Genomic DNA, 16,433 nt, shown 5'->3' on the forward strand with positions numbered 1-16,433 from the left:
CTTTTATTGAGCTTGTACAAATAATTTCTGTCTCCTTCAGAAAAGATTACTTACACTCCAGGTTTGCAAAGTTGGGTCTTAACAATACGACAATTTGGAAGAAGAGAGTTTAGTGTTCAATAAATATAATATTATTACACTGATCATTTTACATGTGCTAATAACCTAAACTAAGCTTCCTTAATTTCCCCCCCAGATTTCACAAAGGCGATGTCCTTATCACAACAGCAACTGGAGTGATGTCTGAAGAGGAAGGAGAGAAATGGGGTTTAGTTCCAACCCATGCATATGCTGTTTTGGATATTAGAGAATATAAGGTATCCAGTAAAACAAGAAGCTTTGTACTGGGTGCTTTTTACTTACCTGTCATCAATTGTAATAGATGGTGGATTTAAACATGACTGTCCAGTGACAGTGGAGTTTTGCTCAAAGAAGGGGCTTGAAATCTTTATCTTGCTCAAGAGCTTTATCAAGTTATTCCAAAAAACTTACTAAACACTTAAGGAAATACAGTGTTATTTTGTGTACCTAGTAGGTAAGATTAACAATATGTTCACTCTTATCTTGACAAGATAACCAGATGATTTTTTTAATTTACTGTTTCTCTAGGGGCTTCGATTCCTCCAGTTGAAAAATCCCTGGAGTCACTTACGCTGGAAAGGAAGATACAGTGAAAATGATGTGAAAAATTGGACCCCAGGCCTACAAAAATACTTAAACTTTGATCCAAGAACAGCTCAAAAAATAGACAATGGTAAAATGAATTAAAAGGATGGTGTCAAGTCAAAAAGAATCATACTTCTCTTTGACTGGGGTTTTTTTTTGTTTACTTTTGTTACAAGTAACATTTGAAGATACTATCACTAAAAGATTAGGAAAAAAGATCTTATGTCAATTTGAGTAATTGAGAGTAAGTATGTGGAGGGGGGTCAGTTTCCTTGTTGTTGTGGGTCATTCACACAGCAATAGGGGGAGGACAGTAAACAAGACTAAAGTAACCAAAAAATGGCAAAGGCAGGGAAGAAGTACCTGATATTACTTTAAACTTATGTTTCAAAATTGGCTAGATTTCAAGTAGAGTGGGTCATTTCATATATTTTAAATTTAAGTATTCGCTTCTATTTTCCTTTTTTTAATCATGTGGTTTTGGCCATCCTTAATACTTCAGAACACATACTGAGAAACCTCATAATACCGTTTACTAGTACACGAGTGGACTCTTCAGTACTTCATTAGCTGTTTTCCTTGCATTCAGAAACACACGTTCATATGCTCCTTGTAAGGAATGTTTTATTTCCTTACACCGAAGAGATCCATGATGTCTGTACTGGAGACTTCAAAATTTTCTCCCTGTGCTACACTTTAATGTACACAAGTCTCTAGTTGCATGCACTTGTTGACTGGATGACTATAAGTGGCTGAGATTTCTTTGAGCCCAAGAGGACTACTACATAATTACGTAGAGAGATTGCTTGAGCAATACCAGGCCTGTCTTGTTGCTCCATCTTCCCCCAGGAAGAACCAATGCACTGTATCAAGGAAATCAGCATGGGCTTTCCATGTGGCAAGGCAAAATGCTGCCACTCGATCAGCCAGTTCCCAAACGCTACAATAGCTGCTCCACTTTGGAAATACAATGTAGTTTTTTTTTTTTTCCTTTTTGCTAACAGTTGTCTCTTGTCTCCCCACTGTAATTAATTAACCTTTTTTTGGTCTGGTGTCATATTGTTTACAAAATGATGGACACACAGGCACTGAGATTCCATGTTGATGAATGTGGTGTAAATAGCTAGGTGGAAAAACGTTATTTATTAGCAGAAAATAATTCCATCCTGACTCTGGCTTCACTTGACAGTACTTGGATTTAAATCCCTTGGTTCTGAAGTACATTTGTAAAGATGTTACCTTTTATGATTGGATTGGTATCTGACTAGTCTTGGTATCAAAATGTACAGTTCCAATGACTGGATGTTCTTTGTACTGTAAGTCTGAAATACATCTGTATTAGCAGCTTGTGTTACAGTGCTGTGATCATATGGAGAGTTCAAGGAGCAGGATTTTAGTAGTAGTAGCTTTGGCTGTGGTTGCAGTTGGGTACGCTGGGGAGAGGATAATTATTGCAGGTGAATATTGTAAAGATAAAGCAAATTCCAGTGTGCTAGAGCGCACCCAAATGGATGTTAAGTGGAATGCTAGGGAAAGATCTCAAACAATGCCATGCGTACTTTCCTTTCAGAGTAAGAGCTTGTTCTGCTGGACAAGTGATGTTCCCTCTCTGATGGACCTTCAGTTAAATAGGTAGAAAACAGTGAGCTAGATGGCCTAAACTGGAGGTTACCTATTAATTGTATCTAATTTTTCAGAATCCTAAGAAAGTAGGGGGCAGCACAGAAGTGATTAACATTGCTACTCTTAGGAGGGCACAAGGATTACAGCTTTTGCTCATCACTTAAAAATGCAAAATATTCTTTCTGCTGAGGAAAAGCAAAGGCAGCCTAACCGATCAGCAGAGACAGTGACCAGATGGTGACTCAGAGGTCAACTTCAGTCTCTCTTGGTTTACCAAACTGGCGTGTTTTGGAGGTTGTTTTTAGATAGGGAAGGTGAACAGCATGGACATTTGTATTCAGGTTTACGAGAATGAATTTTATACAAACCTTGGAGCTTGTGTTTAATTAGGGTCCTGCAAAATGCGTAGAGCAAAGATATTTTACAAGCAAACAATGAAAAATGTGTTTCCTTTATAGGGATTTTCTGGATTGCCTGGGAGGATCTTTGCCAGTATTATGATGTTATTTATTTGAGCTGGAACCCAAGTCTTTTTAAAGAATCAACATGTATTCACAGGTTGGTCCAACAGAAAAGATTGAAATGTTAAGATCTACAACATAGTCAAATATATGTATATATTTTAGTAAATATTAATTTGAAGTTTAAATCAACAATATTGATGTGGCATTTTCCTTCTCTCCTTTCTCCTCATCAGTGCCCGATTTATGAGCATTGGCTGGAGACCAGTCTCTTCATTCAGAGCCTGACGTCCCACTTTAAAAACCATGGTCCAGATTCTGTTCTTCATTGCACTCACATAAATGCAGTGTAACTCCACTGACCTCAGTACCAACTGCTGAGCAGTTGGACTTGCTGTAGCCTTCTGCATCTTCCATCCACGTTTTCCCTGAATACAGTAACCCCTCACTTAATGTCATTCCAGTTAATGTTGTTTTGTTGTTACGTTGCTGATCAATTAGAGGACATGCTCGTTTAAAGTTGTGCAATGCTCCATTATAACGTTGTGTGGCAGCCGCCTGCTTTGTCCACGGCTTGCAAAAAGAGCAGCCCGTTGCAGCTAGCTGGTGGGGGCTTGGAACCAGGGTGGACCGGCAGCCCCCCTATCAGTTCCCCTAAGTTCTCTGTGCAGCAGCTGCCCATCAGACTATCCATTGCCGGCAGTTCAGCTGTCCCTCCCCCCACTGCCATGTCCTGCGCCTGTCCTCTGCCTTGGAGCTGCTCCTGGGAGCCTCCTGCTTGCTGTGCAGGGGGCGGAAAGAGGGGTGCTAATGTCAGGGTGTCCCCCTCCCCCTGACCCCATCTCCACCGGGGGGGGGGGGGCGGGCGGCACAACATGACAGGGCTCAGGACGGAGGGAGCTTGCTGGCAGCAGCTGCTGTTTCAACTTGCTAATCTACTTAAAAAGGCAGTGTACTTAGAATGGCGTCAGCATCCTTAAAGGGGCAACACACGTCTGTCTGTCCACACTCACACTCTCTCTCTCTCTTTTCTCCTCCCCCTCCCCCCCATGCTGTCTCCCCTCCCTCCATTCGTGCTGCCTTGTAGAGTGTGAGGCCAAATTAACAACAATGTGTTAACCCTTGAGGGCTCAGCCGAGTGCTAGTTCATCATTTAACAGGCATCCCCTGGGAAATATCCCACCCTCTGACTTCACCACCTCAACCAAGCTTCACAATCATCCTTGCTATGTAGGATATTAAATTGTTTAAAACTTACAGTGTGTATATCTTTTGTCCGGCTAAAAAAATTTGCCTGGAACTTACCCACCCCATTTACATTAACTCTTATGGAGAAATTGGATTCACTTCACATCATTTCGATTAAAGTAGCATTTTTCAAGAACATAAATAGAACATTAAGCGAGGAGTTAATGTAGTCTGCTGAGGGTGCTTGAAGAATAGGGCAGTTACTAACATCCCAGGAACATGGGATAAGTAAAAGTATGTAGCTTGTGCAATGAATGCAGTCTCTCCCAGATAAATTAAGAATATTTGCACTTTTAAAAAATCACTGGAATTATTAACTTGGGATGGAGTCGTCCCATGACCTTAGCCATAACTCTGCATTTCAGCATTCACTGTCATAAGTCATCTTCTTTGTCCATTGATTTGATCACCTCACCCCCCGGCTAAATCCCTCCACTGGCTCCCCATCCTCTGTCACATCAAATTCTGGCTTCCTGTCACTCCCTTCTAAGCTGTGTGTAACTCTGTCACTCCTCACTGCTCTGAACTCCTCTCACTTTGTGTTGTCACCTCCACTTTTGCCAGTGTTCTCACCCTGTTGGCCCATGTATCAGATTTACACAAACCTCTTCATGCCGCCTTCTGTGCCACTCGCTGTGCATGGTACAACTTTTGCAAAGGCTCTTGCTGTATCCACATTTAATTCAGTCTTGAAGACCCACTTCTACTGTGCTGCCTACAGCAAGACTCTTTAATGTGTATATTAAGTAAAAAAGAAAGGAAAACATTGTTTCCAATTTCCCAAGTGTCTGGCTGTCCTTCTATTGTCGGGGACTGTTCCTCCTCTGTCAGGAAAGCACCTGGCACATAGTGGCCATTACCATAAAGGTGTAACAGTAATAATTGGGACTTGCTACTTTATAATGCAGCATTCCATGGATCACATCTGAGTAAAATGGAAAATTCTAGACAAGAAAAGAGCCTGTATCCCCATGTTCATCCGCACAGTGTTCTAGGCTTTTTAGTGAAGCATTAATCCCCTTCTGTTGTTTTTCACATCAAGCATCCTCCTCCAGGCAACACACAAGGTGGTGTGAAAGCTTTGAAATTATGATTCAAGCTGCTGCTGGTCCAAAGGTGGAGCTGCTAATTAAAACTGAAAAGCCCCCTCTGTGTATAAAAGGGGAAGAGACCAATGTGTGTAGGTTTTGGATCTAACCATATTTTAATAGCTTTTAAACAGTCCTACAATTACAGAAAGCACAGGTTCCCTTCCACATGCCAGCTTTTATGCCATACATGGCAATAACTCATTACCCCGTGGGTGTGAATAAATCATGGTTTTAGCTTTTATAGTGTGTTGTGCATGGTCGTCTTATTCACAGCGCTGTTCCGATTCAGCGTTTGTACTGCAGTACAGCCATCTGTAAAAGAAAGTGTTAGGGATAGTGTTTCTCACACAGCTGTGCTTTGTAACCATTGTCATGCTTATGGCTAGAAGTTATGTAGGTTTCAGTGGGAAATCATTTAGCTTTTGTTACTTACTACTCAAGGAAAACTATCACTTCTGTGCAGGATTTGCAGTTACTTGTAGAAATATGAATTAGTATCTTATTCATCAACTTCTTATTACTTTTAGTACTTGGGATGCAAAACAAGGCCCAGTGAAAGATGCTTACAGCCTGGCTAATAATCCACAGTACAGACTGGAAGTACAATGTCCACAAGGTGGAGCTGCTGTCTGGGTTCTGCTCAGCAGACACATTACAGACAAGGTATTAAATTATTCTTCTGATTGATATAATACTATTTTTCCTGCAGATTTATTATAATTGAGAATATAGTCAGATCTGGGTAAAAGATTTTCTGTCTGATTCTCTAGATCCTAGTGAACCTCACTGTCTTTTTCAACTGCAGAAGTAGTGGGGAATTCAGATCATGGTACATAAGTGTATGTCATACAGCTTCTGTTCTGCCCTAATCATGGTGTTTAATTAGTTCATTATGGTAAGATGTATGTAATCTCTCTAACAGTTTTTTTTATTCATATATTTTAAATAAACTTGTCGTGAAATTACTTCTCCTCCTCCAAGCTGTCGCACTGTAGTGTACACATGTGTTACAGCTATAGAAGGATTTTTTCCATCATTAGTAAATCCATCCCTAATCAGGCCTAAGAGCAATATGCTAGAGGCCTGATCAGTTCTTAGTGAAGTCCTTGGCAGATTCTTTACTGGCTTCCGTGGGAGCTGGAATAGGCACCTCAGTAAATATAAATGCCAAATCAAGCTACGTTGTTAATAAAAAAGCAGCAATGGAATATGAATTTGAATTACACAATGCATTAGTAGTAGTTTTGGATCTGTGTTCTACTCATTTTAATAATATCTTTTTAGGATGACTTCGCGCGCAATCGGGAATTCATCACAATGGTCGTGTACAAGACTGATGGGAAAAAAGTTTACTATCCAGGTACGTGTGTTTTTTAGATGTCAAACTGATGCTCACGAGTGGATGAAGACTTGCTAATTTTTTTAAGAAGCTGGTTAGAGCCATTCATGAATGGGAAACCCCAAGTCTGAAGGAGGGAGGGAGGACTCAGACTTCAGTGTGGTCAGTTGCAGCTCTGATTGACCAACCAATAAAGTCTCAATGTGTACTTTGGCCTACTTCCATTGTGGAGAGATCTAAGGGGCTCAGTCCTGCCCTCAGATATACAGAAATCCATTGCCTCTTAAACAGGCACCGTTCTTATATCTATTTCTCTTGTAAAACCAGCTGCTGTGCCTGCACAGACAGAGGGTAGGGAATGTTAAAAGGGAGGTGACAGTGTGCTCCTGATTATCTAAAGGCACAATCATTCCCTACTTTTGTGGAATAAAAAACTGCAAAAAGTAGAACTTTTTTTTATGGCTATTTGCATTGAGTGGAAGCTGTGGGTGCTCAGCACCGGCTGATAAATGCCTTTTATTTAAATCAGCAAAGCACTTAAATCTACGCCTAAGGATGTACTTAGAGATAGGCACATGTTTCAGTGCTTTACTGAGTTAAGGGTGAAGTGTTTAACTATCGATTTTCATTGCCTAACTTTACCCCCCCAAAATTGAATGCCTTGGCCCTGGTCACTATGGGCTAAATCCTGCTTGCGTTGAAGTCAATGGGACTATTTGTAAGGCTTTGTCTTCATTGCAGTAATAGGTGGGGTTTCTGTATCAAGATAGCTAACTAAAATCCTAGAGCCGATGAGGCACAGGTAGTTTTCACCTTGATATGGCAAGTCAAGGTCAAACCCAGGTGGGAGGGTATAAAGTTGATCTTGATTTGCTACTTCAAGGTAGAAACTACCTGTGCCTCATCTCCACGGACCTCAAGCTAGTGATCTCAATGTACAAACCTCACCTCTTGTTGCAGTGAAAACAGTCCAAGGCAATCAGGACTAAGCCCATTGTTGGTTACAGCCAGGCAGCTCCCTGCGTAAAACTGGGTTTGAGGTTGGGTTGCTGGTGGCTCTTCGTGCCCTTTAGGGGAAAGGTTAATTATACTTATACACTACCTTTTTTGGTTTTATTGCAGCAGTTGTTAATAAGGGCTGAGCCCATCATCTGCCAACTTGTTCAGTGAACTCTGCCAATGAGTTCCTCTTTGATTCCAGGCTGTGTTCCTGCAGTGAAGGCCCTTTGGGACCTAGGCAGATAGTCATCCATTTTTGCAAGAGCTGATCTCATTAAAACTGTTTGTGTTCCTTCCTGCTGTATCAGAGACATGCTTCTGGTGTGACTAGCACTAGCAGCAGCACTTGCATGGCGCGTTAGACCAAAAATATTCTCACCGAGTGTCAGTGCATTTGTACAGTGGAGGAACTGAAGGTTTCATCTGTGTCTGAAAGATCTACGAGCGATCTTCCAAAGAGGCTGTTTGACCTCTTACTTTCAACACATGATCTATCCAGTTTTTGTTTTATGGCCCAGTTTTTTTTTAATGGAGCTTTCAAACTGACAGATTCATCAAACTGCTTTAAAACACTCTTTCCGCTGAACTGGGAATTGCAACAGATTTGTAAAGCTGCAATATTATTTCACCCATCTGTTAAAATACAGTTTAATCCTTTGGCATGGAGAGGTGGATTTCCCAATGCTAAGCTTCAATTTGTTTTCTGTTAATCCCTTCCCCCCCCCCCCACTCCCCCCGTTAAAAAGAACAGAGTCCCTTGTCAAGAGAATGAAGGGCCTGATCCTGGACCTATTGAAGTCAGTGACTAGATTCCCAGTGATTTTCAGTGGAACAGAAACAATCCTGAAAAAAACCAAGGTCCCTGTAAGAGGCTGAATATTCCTGAAAGGTTCTTAAGCATTATCTGTCAGATTATGTCACTGTATTATGTAGCTATAGTAAAGCAAACGTTTAGACTGCAGCTATGTGGGTTGATAGTGGAATGCAGTCTACAGTTGCAAAGTTAGAAATGTACTGTGTCCTCTCTTCTAGGAGAGTGGGGGTAGGGGGAAAAAGAGAAAATGTAGCATGTTAGGAAGCTTCACCCTTAAAACCTTTGGACACGTCCACAGCCCAGATCCTGTCTTTTTATTCCTGAACTTGTCTTGCCATCCCAGCAGGGAGCCTCCATAAGGAATTCATCACAGGAAAAAGTTTGAGAGGGTCTCTTCCCCTCAAATATATTTTAATTTAAGATTCTGGGTCTTATTTAAAATGTCTACTTAAAATCACAGTAGAACTCTCTCTAGAGTAGAGATATTGGGCCTGATCCACTCCCATTGAAGTCACTGGAAGTTGGATGAGGCCTATGATGCAAGAAAAGGGCATTAGGTTGCATTTCCCAGTGCATCCTGAAAAGGCATCTATGGCACAATGAGTGGATGCCATATCATACCCAATTCCCAAACACTGGTTGGAGTTGCTCTTGAAAGCCTTTTGAGTGTTTCATTAGTGAAAGTTGAAGATATTATTTTTACCATTAGCTAGTCTGAATGTAGCTTGTATTCTTGTGTCACCAGCTTGGTGCCAGCAGAATGACTTTCCTAGCATAAAGCCCAGTGATGAGACAGAATGGATAGAGATTTTCACCAGTGCTGGGGTTTTTTTGGTGGTGAGGAAACATGCATCTCTTTCTTTCCAGCTGATCCTGCCCCATATATTGATGGGATTCGTATCAACAGTCCCCACTATCTGACCAAGATAGCGCTGACATCTCCAGGGTCCCATACGTTTACACTGGTGGTGTCCCAGTATGAGAAACAGAACACAATCCACTATACTCTGAGGGTATGTACTATAGAGAAACTACAATCGTATTATAAGTGGAGTATTTGAATTCAGTGGGAAAACATAGCAAAGAGAAAATCCTCCCCATTGGTAAGAGTGATGGGAAGTGTCTGGTGATCCTGGGGACCATTTTTAAGTTGATTGCCCTATATTTCAAAGTATTTATTTTTAGATGAATATAGTTGTGTTTTTGGAAGGGCTCGGGGGAAGATGTGAATCATGGATAGGACGCACTGGAGAAAGGGAAGCACTGTGTAGGTAAGTGCTTTAGTGCATGTCTGTAGAGCAGCTAGGAGGTGAGATTCCCAGCTCAGACAGACACACACTAGCTCAGCTTGAGGTAAGGTGCTAAAAATAGCAGAGTGGCCATGATGGCACAGGCAGCAACTCAGGCTAGCTGCCTGCGAACATACCCGGGGTCAGGTGGGACTATATGCAGGTGGCTAACCTGGGCCACTGCCAACCTCTCTGGCCACGCTGCTATTTTTAACATGTTAGCTGAGCTGTAGTGTGTATGTCTTCCTGAGCTGGGAATTATACCTCCAGCTGCTGTGTAGACATACCCATATATGGATCTCCATCTAGTGAGGGCAATATAGAGTCAGTTCTTGCATGCAGTGCTTTGTTACATTACCACAGTCCAGAACCTCTCTTGATCCTAATTTTATAATAGGACTAGGTTAAAAAGATGAAAGGATTTGTTTTATTTCCCTCAGCTAAAACTGAACATCTGCTTCCAGATGCTTTAGCACTAGCTCATCATTGCACTATCCAGCCTTCATCCACTTCATATTTCAGTAAAGATGGTTTAAAGTATTTTTTTCCCTAAATCCTCACATACATAGTAATCAGAATGAAAGGTCATCATGTAACTGACAAATCCCATGATAATGTGTTCGCATTTCCTTTGCCACTACAGAAAATAAGACCATTCATACCCTCTCCCCCTACATTCTTTACACTATAGAAACGTGACACGGCATTGGATGCAGTTCAGTCGTGCTTGCCCCAGTGCACCTCTGGCCTACTGGACTTCACTGCAGGCCGCTTTGACAAGCACTGGTGGAAGCGGAGGACTCCACTGCTGCTGTTTTGCACCTGTGTTGAGCTCTGCATTTAAAATGACTTGATTGCTCACAAACAATGAGAAATGAGCTGCGTTCTCAACAAAAGAATTGTGAGGAGGACATAGTTCAGAGCAAACAACTGCCCTTTATTTCACTACTCAAATATTAATCTCAATCCCCACCCAAAAGCATTCTGGGGGAAGGGAGGGCAGTGGAGGATAATGGTTGGAGCCCAAGCACTGTAGCCCAAGTCACCCTATGGTGACTTTACATTTCAAATACACAAACTTTGACAGGCATGTTATTCTGGGTGGTATCTGCTGCTTCCCAGTACTCACTGGGCAGAAAGTGTTTCTGGTTCTCATTTAATGTCACCAGCCTTTTCCTGTCCATACATCATCTGCTTGGTGTCCCTCTGCTCTGCACACTAAACACATGGAGTGGCTAGCTGGAGCTTTAGGGGAGCATGCATTGTGCTATACTGTGCTAAGTATCAGAGAGCATATTAAAGCACCACTATAGGTGTTCAGTTTGCTTTGGTGAAGGGACTAGGGCTTAATAGTTGAAAGGGAAGGAGTACGGGTGCCCATGATTCCGGTTATACTCTGTGCCCTCCAACCATTAGTAAGGTTCGAAGGATCTGTTTTTTTCCCCAGTATAAGGAAGAGGAATAGGGAATGTTCTCTCTATTTGTGTAGACCACTATATATTGACCGCTATAGCTGATGTCCGTCTGCATCTTTTACCTATCAGAGACAGATGGGGACTCGAAATCTCCAAAGTTGCTGTGCACATAAAGCCACTTTTTCCCCATAATGATATTCGGTCATGGCTTCACACTGTGTGTGCTTGGTTGGTTTGTGTGACTGAATTCTTCTTCCACAATCTAGGTGTATTCAGTGTGCAAGTTTACCTTTACCAAGATCCCTACCCCATACACCACCTCCAGACGGGTAAGAAATTGGATTTTCTTCCATAAATCAGTGCTGCTTGTTAATCTGCTATAGGCGTGTGGAATTCTGTCTCTGGGGTTGTTTTATATAATTTTGTATTAGTTAATTTCAGATTATTTTGTTTGGTATTTTCCATGCAAAATGAGCCTCTTGATGAAACACAAATGTATTTTTTGACTTAGAATGTCTGTATTGTGAATCCTCTACAGTAGTGTGATTGGAATAACTTGTGAGCTTCATTTTTTATCTATATCCAGAAACTCTTGCTCTTTTTGGGTTGTTAGGACTAGAAGGTAGTGGCCTGAATATGATCAAGGAAAATATAGATACTGAATTGTTTAATCCAAATGAGAAGGGGTCTGAGGCTTTGATCTAAATAGCTTTAATATTTGTTGAAGTGGAAGGCACTATGTAAAAAAAAATTGATTTTTTTTTTCTAAACACTGAAAATAATTCTGATCTTATCTATGCTGCTATAAATCAGGAGTAACTATTGAAATTAATGGAGTTACACAAGTAGTCAACTGAAGTGAGAAGAATCCAGGACTTCACTTTTTTATTTCTCTGTATTGAAACTAGAGAGAGAAAGCAAGATCTGCCAGAAATAAAAAGGCACCATCTGTTTTGTTTTGTTCTCAGGTTAATGGTCAGTGGAAAGGTCATAGTGCTGGAGGCTGTGGAAACTTCAGAGATTCCTACAAAAACAACCCCATTTACCAATTTCAGCTGGAGAAGACTGGGCCACTGCTAATTGAACTAAGAGGACCAAGGTTTGTGAAGAATAAATGCTGTGTATCAGTACAGTTAGAACATGAGATACAGATCAAGTGTAAGCTGCTTTTTTTTTTTTTTTTTACTTAACCTGTCAGAACAAACTTTAGCTTTAAAGGCCACTTAATTTCCAGCTGAACCAATCCTTATTACTGGGTTTCCCCCTCATTCTCATATTTCTCAAGCAGCTTCCACTCTCCACCCAGCTGTTAAACAGTGAATCATTTTTTCTGTTAAGGATAACTCATCTTTCCCTCTTGAATTCTCCCCATATGCCAGAATCCCCTTTCTATCTGCTGGTTAGGGGTCAGACCACAGCTGGGCCTTGCATGGCACAGGGGGCCTTCCTTGCCCTGGCATGGCCCTTAGGATGGCTAGCCATGCCTGTGGCCCTTTCACCCCTGCAGTAGTCAACATGCAGGAGGACTTCCCCTTACCCTTGCAGGTGTGACAGAAGATGTGCTCTCTCGGGATGGCAGGCTACAGCTCACGTTCTGTTTGTGCTCTAAGGCTGTGCCAGTCCACACTGTCACCACCATTGAGCTGCATGCATTGAGGGAGGCATGTGTATAGCACTAGAGCACCATTCATCCTGAAAGCTACACGGGGCGTTTGCCCATCACTGAAATGCACTCCGCTCTGAGGTAGCACGTGGTAATTGTGCATCCCCCATATTGCATCTACTTCCTGAGAACAACTTCTGCCGTTAAAACTGTAGGAGGAATTTGGGAAGGCAGATTATAATATAGACACTGAGGCTACAACCCTTACAACCAATGCAATTCCAGTGACTCTTCATGGTCATGTTAGGACCTCTCCCATCAGAAAGACGGTGTTCATGTCTTCACTCAGTAACAGGTGAAGCAGTGAGTGGCAAGCCTCCTGGCCCCCACTGTCACTTTCTAGCAGAGCCCCAGTAGCAGGCACCTATGCATGGTTCTAACTGACACTAGAGGGTCCGTGTCTGGTCACTGAACAGTATTATAAGGAGGAGGCAGGTAGGTAGGTGTTAGTTTTGGCAAAGCACTCATTCATGTTGCTTCAAGGTACATAAGCAACACTTGCTCTCTCCAAAAATGAGGATCTGTAGAAGCAGTTTCATGTAGGCAAGACTAGGTTAGTTACCTGTCACTAGCCTGCTGCAGCAGTAACTTGGCACTTTCCTTATGGCACCCCTGCTCCTTGAGATTTGGATTCCAGGTTGAAGGGGAAGAGGCATGCACCTCCTCTGATATGTAGAGCCAACTTGTCCTCAGTTACAGAGATGCAGCTTGGGGAAAATTCCATGGAAGTCAATGAAATCTGGACACATGTAACTTAATTTGTTCTGTGGTCTCGGCTATTCATTCAGCACATGCACTGATCTATACAAACACAAGCATAACCCCCTTCGTGTAGTGGATGTGTGCAGCCCAACTGGCATCTCCCACCTATTTCAGTTCTTGGACGGAAAGCTTTTTTGCAGCCAAATATTAAATTTGTGTCTGAGTTTCTGAATGCAAGTGCTGACAAGTGTACTTAAGTGGCAAAAATAATGCTCTAATTAAGAACAGAAATAACTTGCAGATGTGCTAGTTGCTTGCAGTTGTCTTCCAGTTATAGCTCAAGTTTAATTTGGTAAATCTTCTATTTGACATTTAAAGTAAGGGTAATGAAACCTGTCTTTACATGTAGGCAGTACAGTGTGGGGTTTGAACTTGTCACAGTCTCTACAGTAGGAGATCCTGGTCCCTCTGGCTTTCAGAAGAAGAGCAGTGGTGACTACAGGTAATGCTCATTTGATTATCGATACACTTTTCCTTTCTCCCTTAAATACACCTTATTAAGCTGGCATTGTATTTTTTTAATCAGATGTGGATTTTGCTACATGGAGGTGGAGAATGTACCAGCTGGAGTTTACAATATTATTCCCAGCACGTTCCTGCCTCAGCAAGAGGGTCCTTTCTTCTTGGACTTTAATAGCGCTACCCCTCTTAAGACATCACAACTGCAATGAGGTGGCAAGTCTCTACATTAGTCTCTAGGGAAGAAGTCAAGAGCTAGAGCAATGCCATCTCCTGAAAACACTGGGGAAATATATCCCCCAACCATTGACACAAGATGCATAAAACTGCACTCTACCTGGAAAAAGTAATAGCCCAGGGCTTGGGCCACCAATCTCACTGCATTAGCCACTTCAGAGTTTACTCATGCTTTTTGCTGTGCAGCCATTAGGGTGAGAGAACGCTTCAGAACCATTGATGGTAAATTTTTGCGTGAAATGTTTGAATGTAAATCTTATTAATCAATAGCAGGCCTTAGCTTACTGCAGTTTGGCGCCTTATACCTCATCAAGTTTTGAAGTCTTTCCTCTCCCCCCACACAGGGTAGCTTAGTTCTAACAATCATTGCTTAACTTTTACAGTAAACATTGTAGAGAAAAAGGAAGGGGTCTGTGTGCGTTTAGAGCAGGGGTTCTCAAACTGGGGGTTGGGACCCCTTGGGGGGCATGAGGCTATTACATGGGGGGTCATGAGCTGTCAGCCTCCACCCCAAACCCCGCTTTGCCTCCAGCATTTATAATGGTGTTAAAGTGTTTTTACTTTAAAAGGGGGGGGGGGGTGTCACACACACAGGCTTGCTATGTGAAAGGGGGCACTAGTACAAACGTTTGAGAACCACTGATTTAGAGCCCACAGGAATAATGAAGTAAAAGGCAGCGGGTGCTGTTCTGGATGTTTAAAAAGCACAGTTGTTTACACTGCCCCTTACTCGGAGGGTTTTAGGGGGAGAAAGTCAAGTTGTGCTCTGATAAGAGCCATGAACAGGGAGCACACTGTACAAGCAATACAACGCTCCCGTATTCGGCTTCAGCGGTTGAATGGGTTAGCCAGAGGAGCTGTCGATCAGCTTTAACAAAAAGTTGTCATTTAAATACTAGCTATTTAACTATCCCTTCTGCATGAGCAGGGCCGTGTGGAGTTATGATGGGAGAGATAAGAGGCTACTCCCTTCTCTATAATAAACCACACATCTGCAGCACTGGCATTACAGCACCACAGACAGAAGGCTGCTTAAGACAGCATTCAGTTAGAGAAGGAACCTTCTTAAGCTGTAACCAGCCAAGAGACCCTAAATCTGCAGCTAGGGGTACCAACTGTCCAGGAATTAATCTTTAATTAAAGGTTGTCATGTGATGAAACCTCCAGAAATACATCCAGCTGAAACTGGCAATCCTAGCTACAGCCTTTGACCATACTTCTGCTGGAATCAATGGTAAAACATTGACATTGTGGGGAGCAAGACTCAAAACAACCAATCAAACCCACCAGCAACTTTGGGTTGTTTTTCCCCAAGACAGCACCAGTGCATGAGTTTGGGGAGATTAAGCAGTAAGATTCTCCCCCATTAAAGTTTGCTGCTGCAAATGCATCTAGCACCTTAATAGCCCAGGGACACTTTGTTTGTTCTCCTCTGGTTAGACAGCAGCTTTGAGGAGAAAGTAGTTTTGGGAAAAAACATTAAGATGTGCCTTTTAATTGCAGTTTTCTGAAAGACTATCTGGGTTAGGCATTACATCACACTGCATCCATGCCAGTAACTAAGTCACTGCTTATCTTCTTGGCAAGGAAGTTGTAAGATAAAAAGTTGTACTGTAGGACAGAACCATTGATTTAAGAGCTGTCCAGTTGCAGATGGTGGGGAGAGGGGGGAGAGAGTGTGAGGAAGTAGCCTAAATTATGTTCAACTGCAGGAAGTTGATCTTTATGAGCTCTGCAAGATGGACTCTGCCAGCTCTTTAGATGCAAAGCTGAATGTCCCATTTAAAACAGGTTGTAGGGTAAGGTTTCAGCCCTTCTTGTGCACATACAACTTCATATATGCAAAGGACTGCAGCTACAGTTTAGGTCACTTACTCCATTTACAGCAGAGGCAGGCAAACTACAGCCCAGGGGCCACATCCAGACATTTTAATCTGGCCCTCATGCTCCTGCTGGGGAGCAGGGTCTGGGACTTGTGCAGCTCCCGGAAGCAATGGCTTTGCATGTTGCCCCTGCTCCAAGTGCTGCCCCTACAGCTTCCAGTGGCCGGGAACCACAGGGGCGGTACGCAGACCCACCTGGCCGTCCCTCAGGGTAGGAGCTGGAAGGAGGACATGCTGCTGCTTCTGGGAGCTGCTTGAGGTAAGCACTGCCCAGAGCCTGCACCCCCAACCTCCCTCTGAGCTGCTTGGTCCCAGCCCCACCCCAGAGCCCTCACCCACACCCCCTTCCCCAGTCCAGAGCCCCTTCCCACACCAACCCTCAATTTCATGAGCATTCATAGCCTGCCATACAATTTCCATACCCAGACATGGCCCTCAGGCCAAAAAGTTTGCCCACCCTTGATTTACAGGCCAGGAACAGTTA

General features: G+C 42.7%; 1 protein-coding gene across 3 annotated transcripts in view; it reads left to right on the forward strand.

Moving 5' to 3' along the window:
- CAPN7 (calpain 7) overlaps nucleotides 1-14,547 on the forward strand; it is a 42,976-nt gene extending 28,429 nt beyond the window's left edge. For 2 of the 3 annotated variants that reach the window (XM_074945581.1, XM_074945582.1), the window contains 10 exons: nucleotides 197-317; nucleotides 610-754; nucleotides 2,748-2,847; nucleotides 5,617-5,752; nucleotides 6,374-6,449; nucleotides 9,109-9,254; nucleotides 11,212-11,274; nucleotides 11,914-12,044; nucleotides 13,720-13,812; nucleotides 13,897-14,547. In XM_074945581.1, coding sequence (XP_074801682.1) covers nucleotides 197-317; nucleotides 610-754; nucleotides 2,748-2,847; nucleotides 5,617-5,752; nucleotides 6,374-6,449; nucleotides 9,109-9,254; nucleotides 11,212-11,274; nucleotides 11,914-12,044; nucleotides 13,720-13,812; nucleotides 13,897-14,041 — 1,156 coding nt within the window. In that variant the 3' untranslated portion in view covers nucleotides 14,042-14,547. The remainder of the gene's footprint in view (nucleotides 1-196; nucleotides 318-609; nucleotides 755-2,747; nucleotides 2,848-5,616; nucleotides 5,753-6,373; nucleotides 6,450-9,108; nucleotides 9,255-11,211; nucleotides 11,275-11,913; nucleotides 12,045-13,719; nucleotides 13,813-13,896) is intronic. The other variant, XM_074945583.1, reaches the window with a different exon arrangement.
- Nucleotides 14,548-16,433: the final 1,886 nt, after the last annotated feature.

Source organism: Natator depressus, chromosome 2 (genome assembly GCF_965152275.1).
Source record: "Natator depressus isolate rNatDep1 chromosome 2, rNatDep2.hap1, whole genome shotgun sequence".
Classification (NCBI taxonomy): Eukaryota; Metazoa; Chordata; order Testudines; family Cheloniidae; genus Natator; species Natator depressus.